This window comes from Ammospiza caudacuta, chromosome 18 (assembly GCF_027887145.1).
Source record: "Ammospiza caudacuta isolate bAmmCau1 chromosome 18, bAmmCau1.pri, whole genome shotgun sequence".
Taxonomy (NCBI): Eukaryota; Metazoa; Chordata; class Aves; order Passeriformes; family Passerellidae; genus Ammospiza; species Ammospiza caudacuta.
In genome coordinates this window covers 4,035,198-4,051,167 of record NC_080610.1, presented here as the reverse complement: position 1 = coordinate 4,051,167, position 15,970 = coordinate 4,035,198, and the positions used below count along the sequence as shown (strand labels likewise).

Sequence of the window (15,970 nt, the reverse complement as noted above, 5' to 3'; positions counted from 1 at the left end):
TATCTGTTTCAAATGCAACATGTTCTTCTCTTGGCTGTATGTGATGGCAAAGCAATCTCTTTTGATTGCAGTCTCTTTAACAAAAATCAGGTTTTTTAATGGGATATGATATAGATTCTAGAACAGAGCAAGGCCCCTGTTGGTAAGCTGTTCTCAAATTACAATCATAGCTCTTCAACACATCTCTTTGTCAGAGAAGCAATGTACAAAATCTGGTTATTTGAAAAATACACATTAACTTCTAAGTGAACTCTTGAATAAGCTAAAAGAGGCATCCCTGTGAATATGCAAACAATAGAAAGGCAAGTTTTGTGTAGGGAAAAATACAAAAAAATACTGATAGCAGCACAGGATGGTTTTACTGCCTGTAGTCTACTTGCCAGGAGTGATTTTGCTTTATTAAGCCCAGATCTTTGTACTAACCCCAAGGACTTACTGCTTGGAATACTCCTCCTTGTGAATACTACCTTTAAACTGTATAATTATCAGTACTGCTAGATAAATTTAAGAAAGTGCTATACACATTTTTCTTGAGAAAATCCCTTTTTTCATGAGGTATCAAAACATTTCTGACATCTCTGAATATTCATCCACTTGGCAAAGCTGAATTTCATTTTTAGTGAAATTGATAATAATTATGCTCTTTATTGCAGAGCATTATAGAAAATCTTCTTACAAAAAATCACTGACTTCCACATTTTGTTTTCTTAGTGGAGGCTTATTATTGACTTTGAAAAAAGATGTAAAATGATGTGAGATTCAGCTGACCTGTGGGAGAAGTCACTCACCTGCACTCACTCCACACATGAAGCGTCCAATTAGAATCATCTCAAAGGACTGGGATATTTTACTGCAGCCCATGATGGAGGCTGCCACTATCATCAGCACGTTGTTGCACAAGAGACATTTCTTTCTGTAAGGGCAAGAACATAAAAAGATTTTTTGTGGCTCAGAAGGGAAATAGCACTTAATGCCTCAGAAGGGAAATTGCGTTTAATGCCATGCAGGAAGTCTTGGCTGAAGTTGTCTTGATGGATTTTTGGAATTACAAATGTGTGGTCCAGGACAAAATGAGCACTTTGGACTCATGGTGTGCCCTGGCACGTGGCTGCACCTGGGGGTTTTGGAACACTTCTGGGGTGTGTAGCAGGGAAAACTCTGTACTTGGACATCCACTGTGAAACACATTATTGCAGCACCAACAGGGATCTCAGTGCTTCTGTGCTTTTAGTAGCCCTTTCCAGAAGCCATTCTGACTTCTGCCAGGAGCTGCCTTTCCCCATTGCTGAAATGAACCCAGGCATGGCTCCAGGACATGGGCAGGAAGCAGGAGAATCAGCTGCCACCACAGCTGAGCTGGCTGAATCTCTTATTTATATCACTGAGTCTAAAATCTGTCTCATTTATAACCCCAACTATCATTTCCTTAAGCTAAGATTCAGCTGACACATTGCCTCTGACCATACATACTTGCCAAATTTGACAGTGAGGTATCTGCTGCCTGAGGACCCCAGGAGCCCTCCTATGCCAAAGATGGACACAGTGAAGGACCACAGGAACAGGAGGTTGTCCTGCTGGATGGGGTGGCCATAGCGCTCCAGCCACGTCTCATTAATGAAAGCCTTAACGTGCTGAGACAGAAAATAAAATCATTAACAATGCCTGTGACAGCAGTGCAGGGATTTTATCATATTTACAAAATAATTTGGTTGCTTTAGCTGAAGTTACTTTTTCTCATAGGCTTTAGAAGTGTGCATTAGCTATCAGACATAGTTTAATAGAGTGCTATGCTCATACTGCCATTAAAGTTCAATCTTTGGGATTTTTATCCTTGAAATCTGAGGAAGCAAGGCATGGACTGGTACTAAAGAATAGTGCAAACAGTACTACACAGTTCTGCAAATGAGTTATGGGTTTTCTCTCACATACCTGCCAAGAATGCTACATTACACAGAGCCTGTTCAGTGCAATTCCTAAATACTTTTTCACTCAGAACTTAGTGCTCTGAAGCCAGAAAATAATGCTTTTCCATTAAGGTGATGTGTACAAAATAATGATGTCTTCCCTCTAGACTTCAGTGCCCTTAATGTGATTAGTGGAGAGAAGCTGACTTTTCCTAGAGTGTGGCTCAATTGTTCTCTTTTTCTGTGAGGATGGATAACCATAAAAATATAAACTGAAACCATGAAGAAGGCACATGTGCTGTGAGATTTTAGGGGAGACAGATGCCACCCTAGTTAGTGTGTGTCTTCTGAGGAACACTTCTATTAACAACTTGCATATCTCTCTTTTCTTCTGTTTGCAACACCTTGATACGCCCTGCTCCTCATGATATCATAGCAAATGGGAAATGAGAGAATACTGTGGTCGAACACTTTCTGAATGCCAGAGCAGCAGCCTCAGGCAGCAGTGGAGACCCAGTGCTCTCATGAAGCACAGTGCCAGGTGCAACTTTGCCTACCTGAGACATGTAGGTGATGGTGGAAATCTGAAAGCCAATTTGGAATGTGCCACCAATGCCCAGGACTGTGATCATTCGAAAGAGCCCCTGGTACTGAACCTGCAGAGGTAGAACAAAATCTTCTTAAGGTTGTACCCACATCAGGCTGTTCTCAAAATCATTCTCCAGAAACATCTCATTTGTTCAGGGGATTTTCAGGTGGCAATATTCTCTCTGCTTGCCCTGGTGTGGGATGTACATCTTCCTGTGATTTCCCTCCATCCAGCTCAAGGAAGTGCAGCTTCCACAAACATCTTTGTGAAGGCACCATGGCTTCTAGATCCTGTTCCCTGCCTCTCAAAACCTCTGCTACCATGGCTTGCACTAAATAATTAGGTGTATTTTAAAAACACTTTTTTTTTACCAGGTTAGCAAAGCAAATTATATTTCTAGATAAGCAAGTATTTTTCAGTCCAGGAAAACATTTAGGACACATTGTAACAGTGTTCACAGGGGTCTGAGGATGAGGGAAGAGACCAGGATCTGACTCCATGTTTCAGAAGGCTTGATTTATTATTTTATGTTATATATTATATTAAAACTATACTAAAAGAATAGAAGAAAGGATTTCATCAGAAGGCTGGCTAAGAATAGAAAAGAAGGAATGAATAACAAAGGCTTGTGGCTCGGGCAGAGAGTCTGAGCCAGCTGACTGTGATTGGCTATTAATTAGAAACAACCACATAAGACCAATCACAGATCTACTTGCTGCATTCCACAGTCACAGATAATAATTGTTTACATTTTGTTCTTGAAGCTTTTCAGCTTCTCAAGAGGAAAAATCCTAAAAAGAGGATTTTCCATAAAAATGTCTGTGACAACACATTAATATATGGATAAAGATGGATAGCAGAGCATATGAAATGCTCTAATACCTCAAAATAGTGGACAGAGCCACTTCCAAGATGTTTGCAGTAAACAGGAGCCTTGTTCTTACCAAGACACCAATTTTATTTCCTTTGAAGCCCCAGTAGCACACAAAAATGTCCCAGATGTGAATACCCCAGCAAGTACTCACCAGGTTTGAAAGGAAACCAGTCATCTCTGCCTGAGGGCTGGCTGTCCAGCTTGTGGTGTGGCTTTGTCATCACAGGCTTGTGTCTCTCTGTCTCCTGCCTGCTGCTCCAGCGCTGGGCATTTGGCTTCAGGGATCAGAGTTAAATTTTCACTATTTCATCTTCACTCACTTATATTTACTTCAACTGGCCAAAGTTAACACTGCCAGATTAAGTATTTCAGGAAATAATTACATCTAGTCCAGTCTTGAGGGGGAAAGTATCAAAGCAGAGAAAATTAGCATCTGGGGACCAGTGAGGGCTTTGGGAAGGGAAACAAGAAGAGCTCAGGCAAAACAGTCCAAACAGTTTTCCAGGAACAGTAAAATGTTTTATTCTATGGTATAGACTCATATCTGCCATAATCTACAAAAAAAAAAAAAGCAGCTGGTACAAGGTTTAGTAACTATTATTTACTAGTAAGTAAAGTATGTAATTCTTTGGTAAAGTAAAAATGATAATTAGAAGACAAATAGGCAAATTTCAGAGGCTAATTTTGCTGTTCTGGCCTTATGAATCAGTTAGACTGTGCTGAGGAAGGGTATTTGTTGTCTGGGTTTTATGGAGATGTTTGTTGACCAGGTGTGGTGACAAAGCAGTAAGACTCATGAAAATTGTCAGAAAAGATAAATATGCCCTAACAAATTGGGATAGGACCACCAGGATCTCCCTCCCTCAGGTTCCAGCTTTGACACAGAATGGCTCCAAAATCAGTGTTGCAGGTGACAAATCCCCTTTGACTGCCTGAGGCTCCTTTCCTGAGAGGCAAAGCTCCAGCTGCAGCTCTGTGCAACTCCCACTGGGAAAAAGACCTTGGTGAGCCTGGAGCTTTCCTGTCTGGTTGATGCCCTGTGCAATTGTTGCCCTCAAAGCCTTTGCTCATTCTCCTCATGCCAGGGCTCTGTCCTGGGGCACTGGGGTTACACTGAGGCCCCCAGGAAATGCTCAAGCTCACCCTCAGGACTTGTAAAGTCAGTTTATAAAACACAGAATGTAATGATTTACAGAGGGGTTCACTGTAAATCCTCTGAGTCAAATAAAGGAGAAAAACGCATGTTAATATTAAAACCTTGGTTACTTGATGACTCCAAGTATTGTCTGTATAACTGCATAGCAAATGCTGTTTATTCTGGCTGGCAGCAGTGTTTAGAATGATTTGGCATTTTTTGTATTTTCTCTTGAACACTGACATTGCAGTTACCTGCATATCTCTTGGCTATTGTTTCAAAATGGCAGTGTTTCCTTTTCATGATGTGTTTTTTCTCAAATTGTAGTGGGCAGTAGGGAGGATATGTCATAAGAATTCACCTCTTGAAAATCATTACTGAGGACCTCAAATAGCAGCAAATCCCACCAGCTCACAGTGAGAAATGTCTCTTACATTTTGAGGGATTTCTGGTGATTCTGAGCCATGGTGCTATTTCACCTTATTAGCACTTTTAGAAGAATTTAATTCTAGGAGATTCCTTCTTGGATTTTTGTGAAATCAATGAAATGGACCATTTCTGTTGGAAATGTCACCTATATTCTTGAGAAAGCTGCTACACTGGAAGTTGTGCAGGATTTCATGTTTATAGAATTATTTCTGAGTTAAGGAGGTCTTGTTTGACTGTTCACAGGGTCTTAGGATGAGGGAAGCGATGAGGATCTGACTCCATGTTTCAGAAGGCTTGATTTATTATTTTATGATATATATTATATTGAAACTATACTAAAAGAACAGAAAATTTTTTTTTTCAGAAAGCTAACTAAGAATAGAAAAAAAAAGAATGATAACAAAAGCTTGTGGCTCAGACAGAGTCCAAGCCAGCTGACTGTGATTGGCCATTAATTAGAAACAACCACATGAGACCAATCCCAGATGCACCTGTTGCATTCCACAGCAGCAGATAACCATTGTTTACATTTTGTTCTTGAGGCTTCTCAGCTTCTCAAGAGGAAAAATCTTAAAGACTTTTCATAAAAGATGTCTGTGACAATCTGGTAATTATGTTTTTTAACAGAGCTGTAGGAAATGCTTGCTGTGAGATGGACAAACACACAAACCCCACCTCCATGAGGTGTGTCAAACAAACAGTTTTGTGTAAAAGCTGAAAATCAGGCTTGGTTCTAAGCCAGCTTGAGGCACATTGGACTCGTTGTGGATGGCTGAAGCCATCTGCAGTTTAATTTCACACCTAGAGAAACTCAGTGGTTTCTTTTAGATTTGATTTGGGTTTATTGTAATCCAAAACTCAAAATTAAATTCTGAGTAACAAAATCACAGGGACTGGAACTAAAGAAGATGTTCGGGCACAAAACACATTCTAAGTGAAGTCTAAGAGTTTAGCACAGCACATATTTTTTGTTACAATGACTTGTTGAATATTGACTCAACAATCAACATTGATTGTTGATTGCCCTGACATTTTCAAGAACATTTGAGAGTGACTCATTTGAGAAGATTCCACTTGTGTCAGTGAAAAAATATTGGTATCTTTTCCCATAATAGAAAACAATAATTTGCCTTTGTTTTGCAGTCTGCAAGCATCAAGGTCTTTTATGACCTAATACATTTTCTTTCTGCTGACCAGTTGGTGTAGGTGGCACTTCCTCAAGAGAAGTATTTCCTGTAAAGGAATGAGGTCTCCTAAAATCTAACATGCCAAATTCATCAATGTTTTCATAACAAAGCTTTCCTTTGTCTCTGGAATGAAGAGGAAGATGAAAATGTTGAGCTGATGAGGATCTCAGCAAAGATAAGGAAGAAGAAAGAGATGAGGTTTTCCTGGAAATAAAACAGAGAAAGAAAATTTTATTTTATTTATTTGCTCCTCCTGTTACAGCATTTTTAACGTGATGATAAAATGATGACAATGAAGGCAAAGTTTAACTTCATGAAATCCAGTTTGTTTGGTTACTGTGACATGATACACTCCAGTCTTGAGGTGTGAAACAGCAATAAAAATAACATAGTTAAAATTTTCTTCTTTCTTTAAGGCAAGATAGGTAGGGTGAGTAGTCAAAATAATTTGAGATGTCTCTTGCAGATGTATGAGAGAAAGGCATTGGTACAGGATTACAATAACCCACAAACATTAATATTGGCAGGTTAATCATCAATTCTCTGGTTTATCAGTGACTGCAGGAGATGCAGCAATAGTGAGCACTGGGGAGAGCAGGGCTCCTGAGGGCTGGCACTTTGGCTTGCTGTGCTTTGGGAGGATGAGGATGAGGAGAGGGAAAGGCCATGAAGAGAGGAGGAGCCCAGCAAAGCAACCTGGCTTCTGCAGAAGACACTGGAGCTGTGGCAGAGGCAGCCACTTCACAAGAAGGGCCAGAGGGATCCAAGGCAGTTTTCAAAGCAGCCTTGGTGCTGGGTGACAGGGATGGACAGTCCCTCTGCAGGGCTCCAGCTGAGAGCAGCTCCTGCAAAAGGAGCAGCAAAGAGTGAGATCAGAGAGGAGGAACTGAGACATGAAAGTGGAAGTTACTGCAGAGGAGCACACCACTGCTCTGGGACAGTGCCAATGGTGAGCACTGATCCCAAGGGGGATTTTCCATCTGTCTATTGAGTTAGCAGCTCTGTGCCTTTAATGTGTGCTCAGCACAGGTCAGAGGCACTGCCACCTGCAGCTGCATTTCACTGTGGGCAGGAAAGAACAGCATGGAAGAAGATAATTGTTACATTTGTGATCCATTTGGCCTCATGCTGTCCTTATCTCTCACAGGAGACACAGGAATTAGAGATTCCCCTGGATAACACCTGGGCAGGTGGGAAAGAGCAGCATGGAAGAGAAATGATTTGTAATCTGTCAGACAGTTTTTCATAAAAATCCTTTCTTTTAGGATTTGTCCTTTCTGGGAAGCTGAGGCCCCAGAAGAAAAATGTAAACAATGATTATCTGCTGTTGTGGAATGCAACAGGTGCATCTGTGATTGGTCTTCTGTGGGTGTTTGGATTTGCTGACCACTCACAGGAGAGATTGTCCCGCTTTCTGCCTGGACACAGAACCTTGTTTTTAGGTTCCTATTCTATTCTTAACTTAGCAGCTTCTGCAACTTGTCTCTCTATTCCCTTTAGTATAGTCATAATGTATCTCATATCATAAATCAATAAATCCAGCCTTCTGATCATGAAGCAAGATTCTCGTCCATCTCTCTCACCCTGAGGAACCCTCACAAGTCACTGCAATAGTAATCCATTTGGCCTCATGCTGTCCTCATCTCTCACAGCAGGCACAGGAATTAGAGATTGCCCTGGATAACACTGCTAGGGGAGCTGCAAGCTGCACTGTCAGAGAGGACATTGGGAACAGGGCAGGGCAGCAACATCTGCTGAGTGGAGACACTGCTGTGTGTGTTACCTCAGCAGCCTGCTCAGGAACAGCTATAGAGAAACTCTTACCCTTTTTTTCTGCAAAAAGGAGTGGGGGGAAACAGCTGGGAATGAAAAGTCAATGGAAAAAATTTGCAATTTGGTTTGAGAAGCATCCTTTATGATCCCACCACAAATGGCTTCTGAAGATGCTGTACCTGCTTTTCTTATCATGGAGGAGGATTTATTCATAGAGGTTTGAAAGGGATTTGTGAGGGATCCACCAGTTCCCAACACAAGGAACATTACAAACAACCACTGGTACTGAACATGCAAGGAGCAGTTCAAGCTCATCACAGAAGCAGCTGTGATATCATAGCCCCTGCATTTCTAGGATATTGGCTTGTTTGATGATGCTTAAACCATCTCAGCAGAGCATGCAGAGCATAAATGCAAGAAAAGATCAGCCAGATAAAGGTTCTGGATTTTCAGTTTTGCTGCTCTTCTTCACATTAACTAACTAAACTACTCATAAAACAATTATTTTCAAATGTACAATTTCATACCATTATCAGGCTACCAACTGGGAGAGTAGCCTGATAGTATCACACTTGGACATGGAAGCAAGCAGGTAAAAATGGTACAGAAATACCTTACCATCTAAGTACAGGAATTTAATTTCTATTTTTATAAATTAGTTTTTCTAACCAGCTGGAACTTCCTCCAAAGTTTCCATGATGACTTAGTCCAGAACATTAAGTCTGTGTCTTTTCATTTTTTAATTTTAAATGTTAACTCTCGTTTTAAAGGATTATCCCCTGCCTATTCTATTATTTTGGAAAAAGTTTGCTGCATATGTAATGCATTATGTTTAGAAATGGCAATTGCAACAGGAAACCTCTCAGTTCTTCTGCAAGTGAATGCTGACAGCTGGTGCTGCAGTACTCACCATTCTGGAGGATTTTGTCCATACATCAGAAGTGTGGCTGATCCCAGGCACACAGAGCTCTGCCAGGCTCTGTTCTCTCCCCTGCCTCTTCTGCACCTTCAGCTTAAGTGACCATCCTGCTCTGAGGCTGAGGTTAATGTTTACTTCGTATGATTTCTGTTGATTTATGGTTTTTGTAGCAATTGGGCAACGCTTAAAATGGGTGGATTAAATATTTCAGTCCCTCAACAGGAGAGGGCTCTCTGAATGGAAACATTCACCATCATGAGTGCTGTTTTAATACAGGGAGTGAATCTAAAATCTAAATCAGGTTTCAATTGCTGGAACACACATTGGCACTTTAATATCAGAATTTCTTCTGTGGTTATTCCTTGAGAAGCAGTGAGTATATTATTTGAAGTTTTTAAATAGAAAACTCCCTAAAACTCAATACTAATTCAGACCTCAGCACAATGATAATAAATAAGAGTGCGTAAACTACAGAAATAAAGGACTTATGGTCCTGCTATGTGGGATCTCAGCACCTCAGGATGGAGGTGCAGAGTGGCCAAGACCACCCTTGGGGGGCTCGGGAGTCCTGGAATGTTGCCAGAAGTGTCTGGTGGCTGGACTTTGATCCTACACAGGAGATGACACCTGTGTGAGGATAGGAGGATTTCACTGGGGTAAATGGTGAAGGGATAAGTTAATTAGAGTGTAAAACACAGGGTTTAGGATTTCTGTACAGGGGGGTCTAAAGAAGTAAGATGGAAGAATTGGGGCGTGTCCTGTCCTTCTTCTTCTTCTTCTTGGCCTCCATCTTCTGTGGTGATGGTGGCACTTTGGGATTGGTTATTACTAGAAGTGCACCGGTTAATAAGGGTATAAGGTATTGGGGAAAAATGATAAATATTGTACACGTAACTTCGAGTATAAAGATAAGTGACCGCCCGGGGGCTTGCGCAGTGTGCCCATGGCTGGCTTGCTGTGCAGACCTCTGTCGGGCTGAAAGAAAATCTTTTAGATAAACAATTAATAAACACCAAGACCGAGACAAGATCAGAAGTCTCTCCTCGTCCTTTGAAGCGCCGGCTCTTCAAGGCCATCCCTGGGCCTTTCCAGGCCACCTAAACAGCCGAGAAAGCGTCACTGCTAAAGAGGTGGCATGAAATACCTTGGCAGAAAATGGAAAAATAATTTTTTAAAGAGTGATTGGACACTGCAGTGGCCAGCAGGACCGGCAGCCCTTGAGCAGCACAGTGCCGGGAGCACAGCACTGAAGTGCAGGATTGTGCAGCAGCAAATGCAGACTGTCCTAGAGCAGCACACAGACAGCAGATACTGGATAGCACAACTTCTCCCTTTTTTGAGCAGTTACTTTTTATAAAATGGGCTGAATTTTCAAGCTATCTACTCTCTCAAAACCTTACTCTCTGTCTCTCTCCAGGGCTCTTTTTGCCAGCTCTCAGCACTGTGTGTGTATTTGTTAACCCTTGTGCCATCCTTGAGGCACCAGAATATCTTACAAAACTTCCTCCTGGTTGTGCTACAGCTGATCTGCATGGACAGTGCAGCCAGGCTGCTCCAGAGGATAAAAGTGAGAAAATTCTGTACCAAATCAGGGCTGATCCCTGGCAGTCATAGAGACAATCAGGACATGCAGTTACTTGATGGCAGTTCAAGGAAATAGGTGTTATTCTACCTGGTATTTATATTCTATCTGGTATTTGTATTCTGCCTGGCATTTGGATTTTACCTGGTATTTGCATTCTACCTGGTATTTGTTCATGTGCAGCATTCACAATCAACACCAAGTCCTTTACAGTGTGATAGCATAAAGAAATGACATGAAAATTGTTTGCAAGAGCTATGGCCATGTTTAATCCTATCTTCACCCTGCTCTTACTCCTGAGCAGAACTTTCTTATAAAATAAGAAACATAGACACAAATCTTGCTACTTTAAAGTGACAGCAATGGAGAAAAACTTGACATACAATTGTGTTATGCCAGAACAGTGGAAATTACTTTTGGTGGTTTATCAGAGCCTGGTGCAAAATGTCTTTTCTTCAGCAGCATACATCTCCACAGGCTGATGATGTTTCCTCTTAAACCTGCAGCTTTTGAATTTCTCTGTGATTTCAGAGGTTGACTTCCCTTTTGTTTCTGGGAGGAACAGGTAGATAAGAACCACTGAAATGACCAGGACAGCAACAAAGATGAGGAAGCAAAAAGGACCAAGAAGCATCTGGAGATAAAAAATAGAACAAGATGAGTGATTTCCTTGGCAACACTTGCAACTATACATTCTTGAAACTTGTTGATTTGTTCCTGTGAAATAAGGAATGGGCTCATTTTACAGAAACAATATTTATTTATCTTTTCAATCTGTTTCTGGGGCAGCAAGTGGTTTCTGAAGTATTTATATAAATGGCCTCCATATGCCATAGCAATAAGGCATTCACAGTTTTGATCATCTACAAGTCATTTCATCCCACTCCCTGTCCAGATCAGCCTAGGAATCCAGATTAAACTGATAGAGTCAAAGAGAAGATTTGAATCCAGTTACATACTACAGCAAAGGGGAAAACCATCCCAGTGAAGGTGAGGCCCAGCCAAATGATGATTCCACCAATTACAAAAGCAGAGGCCCTTGTTGACAGGGTGAAGATTTCATTCATGACAGCCACAACAGCTCCAGCTGAGGGGAAAAAACAACATAAAAATTATAGAAATATTGCTGCAATTTACCATTTCCCATAGAAGATACCTCAGCTCTGCTACTGTGGGAATTCTGTCGTGTTTTCTAGACATTCATGGCTGTCAGGCACAGCCCTTACAACACATTTGAATTTGGAAGATTTAGCAACCACTGGTAGTGTTTAGTCAGAGAACTTCCAGAGTAAATCCTGGTCTTAGGTGAGTGAGGTTCTACCAGAGAGCTGCAATTTGGGTCTGGTGTTACTGATGGAGGTGACTAAGGGTGATATTAAGAGAGGACAAGAAAGGACAGAGAAGTGCTGAAAGGCAGATTGTGCATGCTGTCTTGCCTTTCACAGAGTAGAATTTTATAAGTTGAGAAAACTCTGGAATTTTAGAAAAGCCTACCTCTGCCCTTTGGCAGAGATCAGCCATCTGAACCTGTGTGCACTGAACAGTATTCACACTGTAAAACAAATCTTCATAAATTGATTAACAAGAATTTATTTGGTTTGAACCTGTAATCCAGTAATAGAAAACAGGGTCCTGATTCATCTGGGTGTGAATTATTTGTTTAAAAAATTGTTTCTTGGGTATTTAATTCATCAAAAATTGAGATTCCCTCAATCTCAGTCTCCACTAAGCTGTTGATTTTCAAAGATATACTCACACATTCTAGTTCTACTTCTATATATTCATGGTCTGTGCTTATCTCTGTGATCCAAGGCTTTTATTGTGGTGCTCACCTGGTCCCAGTCCATAAGCAATGATGAAGAGAAAGATGAGAATGACACTGCAGTACCTCAGCCAGAGGAACTGATCCTAGACAAAGGCAAAGAGAAGGGAGAGGACAAAAATCAATTTTATAGCTGTGACACAGCTGATCCAAGCACAGGAGCAGCAATATTTTGAGAAAACCCATGATGCTGAGCTGTGTGATAGGTGCTCTCTAGACCTGCTTATCTCTCCTTACTGAACCAGCAGCAGCTGGTGGTGCCACATCCACAGAGGTGAGTTTGTATTTAGGAGACATTCTGACCTGCTGGTTCGGACATGAAGCAAAGGCTGCTGTCCTGCACAGAGGATTCTGCTGCAGGCCCACTCCTGCAGGACATTTGCTTACACTCAGCAGAAGGCTGGTTTCAAGCAGCACCAGGATCAGAGCCATCAGCAAATAACCCCCACACAGGAGCAGGCGGCGCCCAAAGCGATCAATGATGGAGCTCTGAGGAACAGAAACAAAGATTGCCATCACTGCAACGTGGCAAAACCCAGCTGTGAGCCATCCAACAAATCAAGCCAATCCAACCAATCAAGCATTCCCTTCGAGCTCTTTTTACTTCAGAGAACACTAATCTTATTGGTACCAACTTTATTTTATTGAATTCCTTCTACACTCTCTGATACCATGAATTACCATCACTGCCCAGCATTGCAGCTACTTCTTAAACACTGTAATCAATGGAAGCATGGTACAATTCCATTTGAATGTATACTAAACACAAATATGGGGAAATGAGTACACATATTTATGTTTGAATGACACTTCAGAAGGGATTCTTATAAAAAATTAAGATGAATGAAGATGGGATGAAACACATGAAAGCTGGGACAAAATTTGCAGTGGATGATAACAACCACTGTACAGATTTATGCAGCACCACAGAAAAATTCTTTGGTTCCTACAGAGATTCATTTGCTTCAAGGAAGAATACTTTAATTCTTAAAACCCCAGGAAGTTCTGACTTACACAGAATATGATAGAGATGAGTTCAGAGATTGAAACTCCTAGAGATACATATGGGATTATGCTTTCATGCAGGTTGGCTGTTTCAAAAATTTCTGAGGTGTAAAAGGTGATCTGGGAAATAAGAAAAATAAAGCACAGTTAACAGATGTGATATGTGCTTATCCAGGATCTAGATAAGGTTTGTCCACACTGCAAAACCAGCAATATATTATTGGGCCTTAGTAGAGGTGACATAACTGCTCCAGATGTGAGAAATCAAAAGGTTAATGGCAATCAAGGAAACAGAAGGAGCCTATTGCCTGTAAGACATGGGAAAAGGTGTTGTTTTGGAAAAAAGGAAAAGGAAAGGGACGAGACAAGAGAAAGAAAAGCAAATCTCAGTCTTAGCACACCAGACATTGTCAAGCAAACTGTTGATTCTGATCTTTTCCAGTTGCTAAACAGAATCTGCTCATCTGCAGCATCCTTGAAGGAATGGGCACCATTTCCCTGCCAGCAGAGTGCAGAGGGAATTCCATTGCTGGCAGCTGGAATGAACCACCTCCAGCACAGGCTGAACCAGGGCTCATGGACAGGCCCCAGACAAATGAAAACACGGGGAATGACTGCCAGCTTGGGCTGCACTGGGCTCAGCCAGCTTTACATGCAAACTGCTGAAAGGATGTTCATGGATAAATGTCCTTTCTCAAATGAATGAAACTGGATGGCAGAAGTCAAAGAAAGGTGCTGGGTTCCTGCAGCTTAGGATACTTGGAACCCTTTCCTCCTCAGATTCCTTGGTTGTAGCAGCAGGGGAATGAAGACTCAGTGCCCTTGCAGGAACTTAGGCTGAGCTGGAGCTCTTGCACTCCCACCTGAGGAGCTCCATGAAAGGTATGAGCAAGCCTGGGGTGATACCACAGGTGTCAGGCAGTGTGTTCTGTGTGAGGAGGAGTAATGCACACCCAGGGGAAAGGGACAAGTTGGCTTTGGGGTAATTTGGAGAATTAAAAGTAGATGCAAGCATGGAAATGGGGCATACTCAACTGCACTGAGGCCACAGAGCTGCAGGCTCAGCAGAAGGAGGAGCATGGTGCACAGCTGTGGGTGCACAGATCCTTCTCTCAGCACCTCCAGGACATTCATGATTTTGGTGCCCTTTGTTATGGCCTTTTCCTTCATCAAGTCATCAAATTCTGTTTGATAATTCCCTTCTCCCCAGAGTTGCTTCATGGCTACAGAAGAGACAGAATGAAGTAGACACCTCCATCATTTGATCCATTCATAATTCTGTGGTTTTCAGCTTTTAATGACACTAAACATTTGCACTTGAGTTCATGCTTTGATTGATCAGTTACTGTGCAAAGGACTGGAAGGAACATCACTTACTGGAACATGGTGAAACTTCCCTGGAAAATGCTGTAGCAGTTAGGGGCAGATCTTAAATGTCTCTGATGACTCTGCTTGCTCTGGAGGACTTTAATCATGCAATTATCAAGAAATCTGTGGCTGGCTAATAGAAAAGCCAATTCCTGCTGTTAGCTTCACTTTCCCAGGAGTAATGTTTAACAAACTAAGGATCTAAAGTTTTATTTTACCTTTTAAGCAACCAGCTTTGTCTTCTTTTTGCAGCAAGAGATAGGGTGGGGACTCAGGGAAGAATGGCAAAAAGATCAGCTGAATCAATGCCACCAGCCCAGAGAAGGACAAGAGCAGGTTCCACATGTCTTCAGTCCCTAAAAGTTCTCTATGAAAGCATGTTAGAATCTATTTATAGTCCAGTGAAATTACACTTTATAACTAAAAAGGTATTTTCTAAATTCTAGGATAGCTAAACAAAATACATACAGTCATTGAAAAGTTCAATTGCAATAGATGATGTTTAGGTTAGTGACAGGAAAATAGACTAATACTTTCTTTCTTCTGCAAGATTGACATTTTTCTTAGACTTTTAATTTCTGAAGGTCAAAATATTCCTACAACAGCTCCCTAAATTAACACTGCAACTCTGCATGAAGTTATTAAGAAATTAGCAAAACTTTCAGATCTCACAAGTTTAATAAGAGTATTTACATACAATCTTTTCTTATCAACTGCACCTCCAGAGACTGAGTCATTCTTTCCCAAGAGAAAGGCCTTTCTATCCCCAGGGCATGAACATGGAAACCTCAGGGACTTGTATGGGGTAGATGCCTCCTCTTTGACTGTCGTAGTTAAGCAAAATAAAACCCCACCCTTGGTGTAGGTGTGATTCCAGGACTGGGAAAACACCACTTCCCTGCTATATAGAGGAAAAATAAATATAAAACAGACAGAGAAGGAGCAGCACAGGCACCTTAATCCAAGAATTCGTGCTACAGTTTTTCCTAGTGCGAGAAACACCGTGGAGGTCACGTTTATAAATCCACGCAGCCTCTTAGGGGAGATCTCTCCAGCATACTGAACATGGGCATTCAGGTGTATTCCTAAAGGGAGAAGACAGGAGAGTGCTAAAGCTGTGGAAAGAAAGAGACAGGATCCCTTTTCAGTTTCCCTTCAGCTCTGTCCTCTCTCTTTTGAGCCCCCTCCCATATATCTGAAAATGCACCTTTTACTTCAATCAGGATGTTTAGCTAATCCATCAGCTCTCTCCAAGAGCTTTTGAAGGCAAAGGACAGCTCAGCTTCCCTTGCCCCAGTCTGTTCCAGTCCCTCTGGGTTCCAGCACATTCCTGGGAACTCCCAGCAGGAAGATTTCTGTACCCACCCCAAAGAAGTCCCATGA

The 15,970-nt window shown here is 41.6% G+C and overlaps 1 protein-coding gene across 1 annotated transcript in view; it reads right to left on the bottom strand.

Moving 5' to 3' along the window:
• Nucleotides 1-15,970, bottom strand: part of LOC131565867 (uncharacterized) — a 28,061-nt gene that overhangs the window by 9,289 nt on the left and 2,802 nt on the right. Inside the window, exons 5-15 of the mRNA XM_058816949.1 lie at nucleotides 15,543-15,672; nucleotides 14,806-14,954; nucleotides 14,255-14,442; nucleotides 13,229-13,339; nucleotides 12,602-12,703; nucleotides 12,225-12,300; nucleotides 11,352-11,479; nucleotides 10,868-11,026; nucleotides 2,462-2,560; nucleotides 1,471-1,631; nucleotides 789-913 (exon numbers count right to left, since the gene is read on the bottom strand). Coding sequence (XP_058672932.1) covers nucleotides 789-913; nucleotides 1,471-1,631; nucleotides 2,462-2,560; nucleotides 10,868-11,026; nucleotides 11,352-11,479; nucleotides 12,225-12,300; nucleotides 12,602-12,703; nucleotides 13,229-13,339; nucleotides 14,255-14,442; nucleotides 14,806-14,954; nucleotides 15,543-15,672 — 1,428 coding nt within the window. The remainder of the gene's footprint in view (nucleotides 1-788; nucleotides 914-1,470; nucleotides 1,632-2,461; nucleotides 2,561-10,867; nucleotides 11,027-11,351; nucleotides 11,480-12,224; nucleotides 12,301-12,601; nucleotides 12,704-13,228; nucleotides 13,340-14,254; nucleotides 14,443-14,805; nucleotides 14,955-15,542; nucleotides 15,673-15,970) is intronic.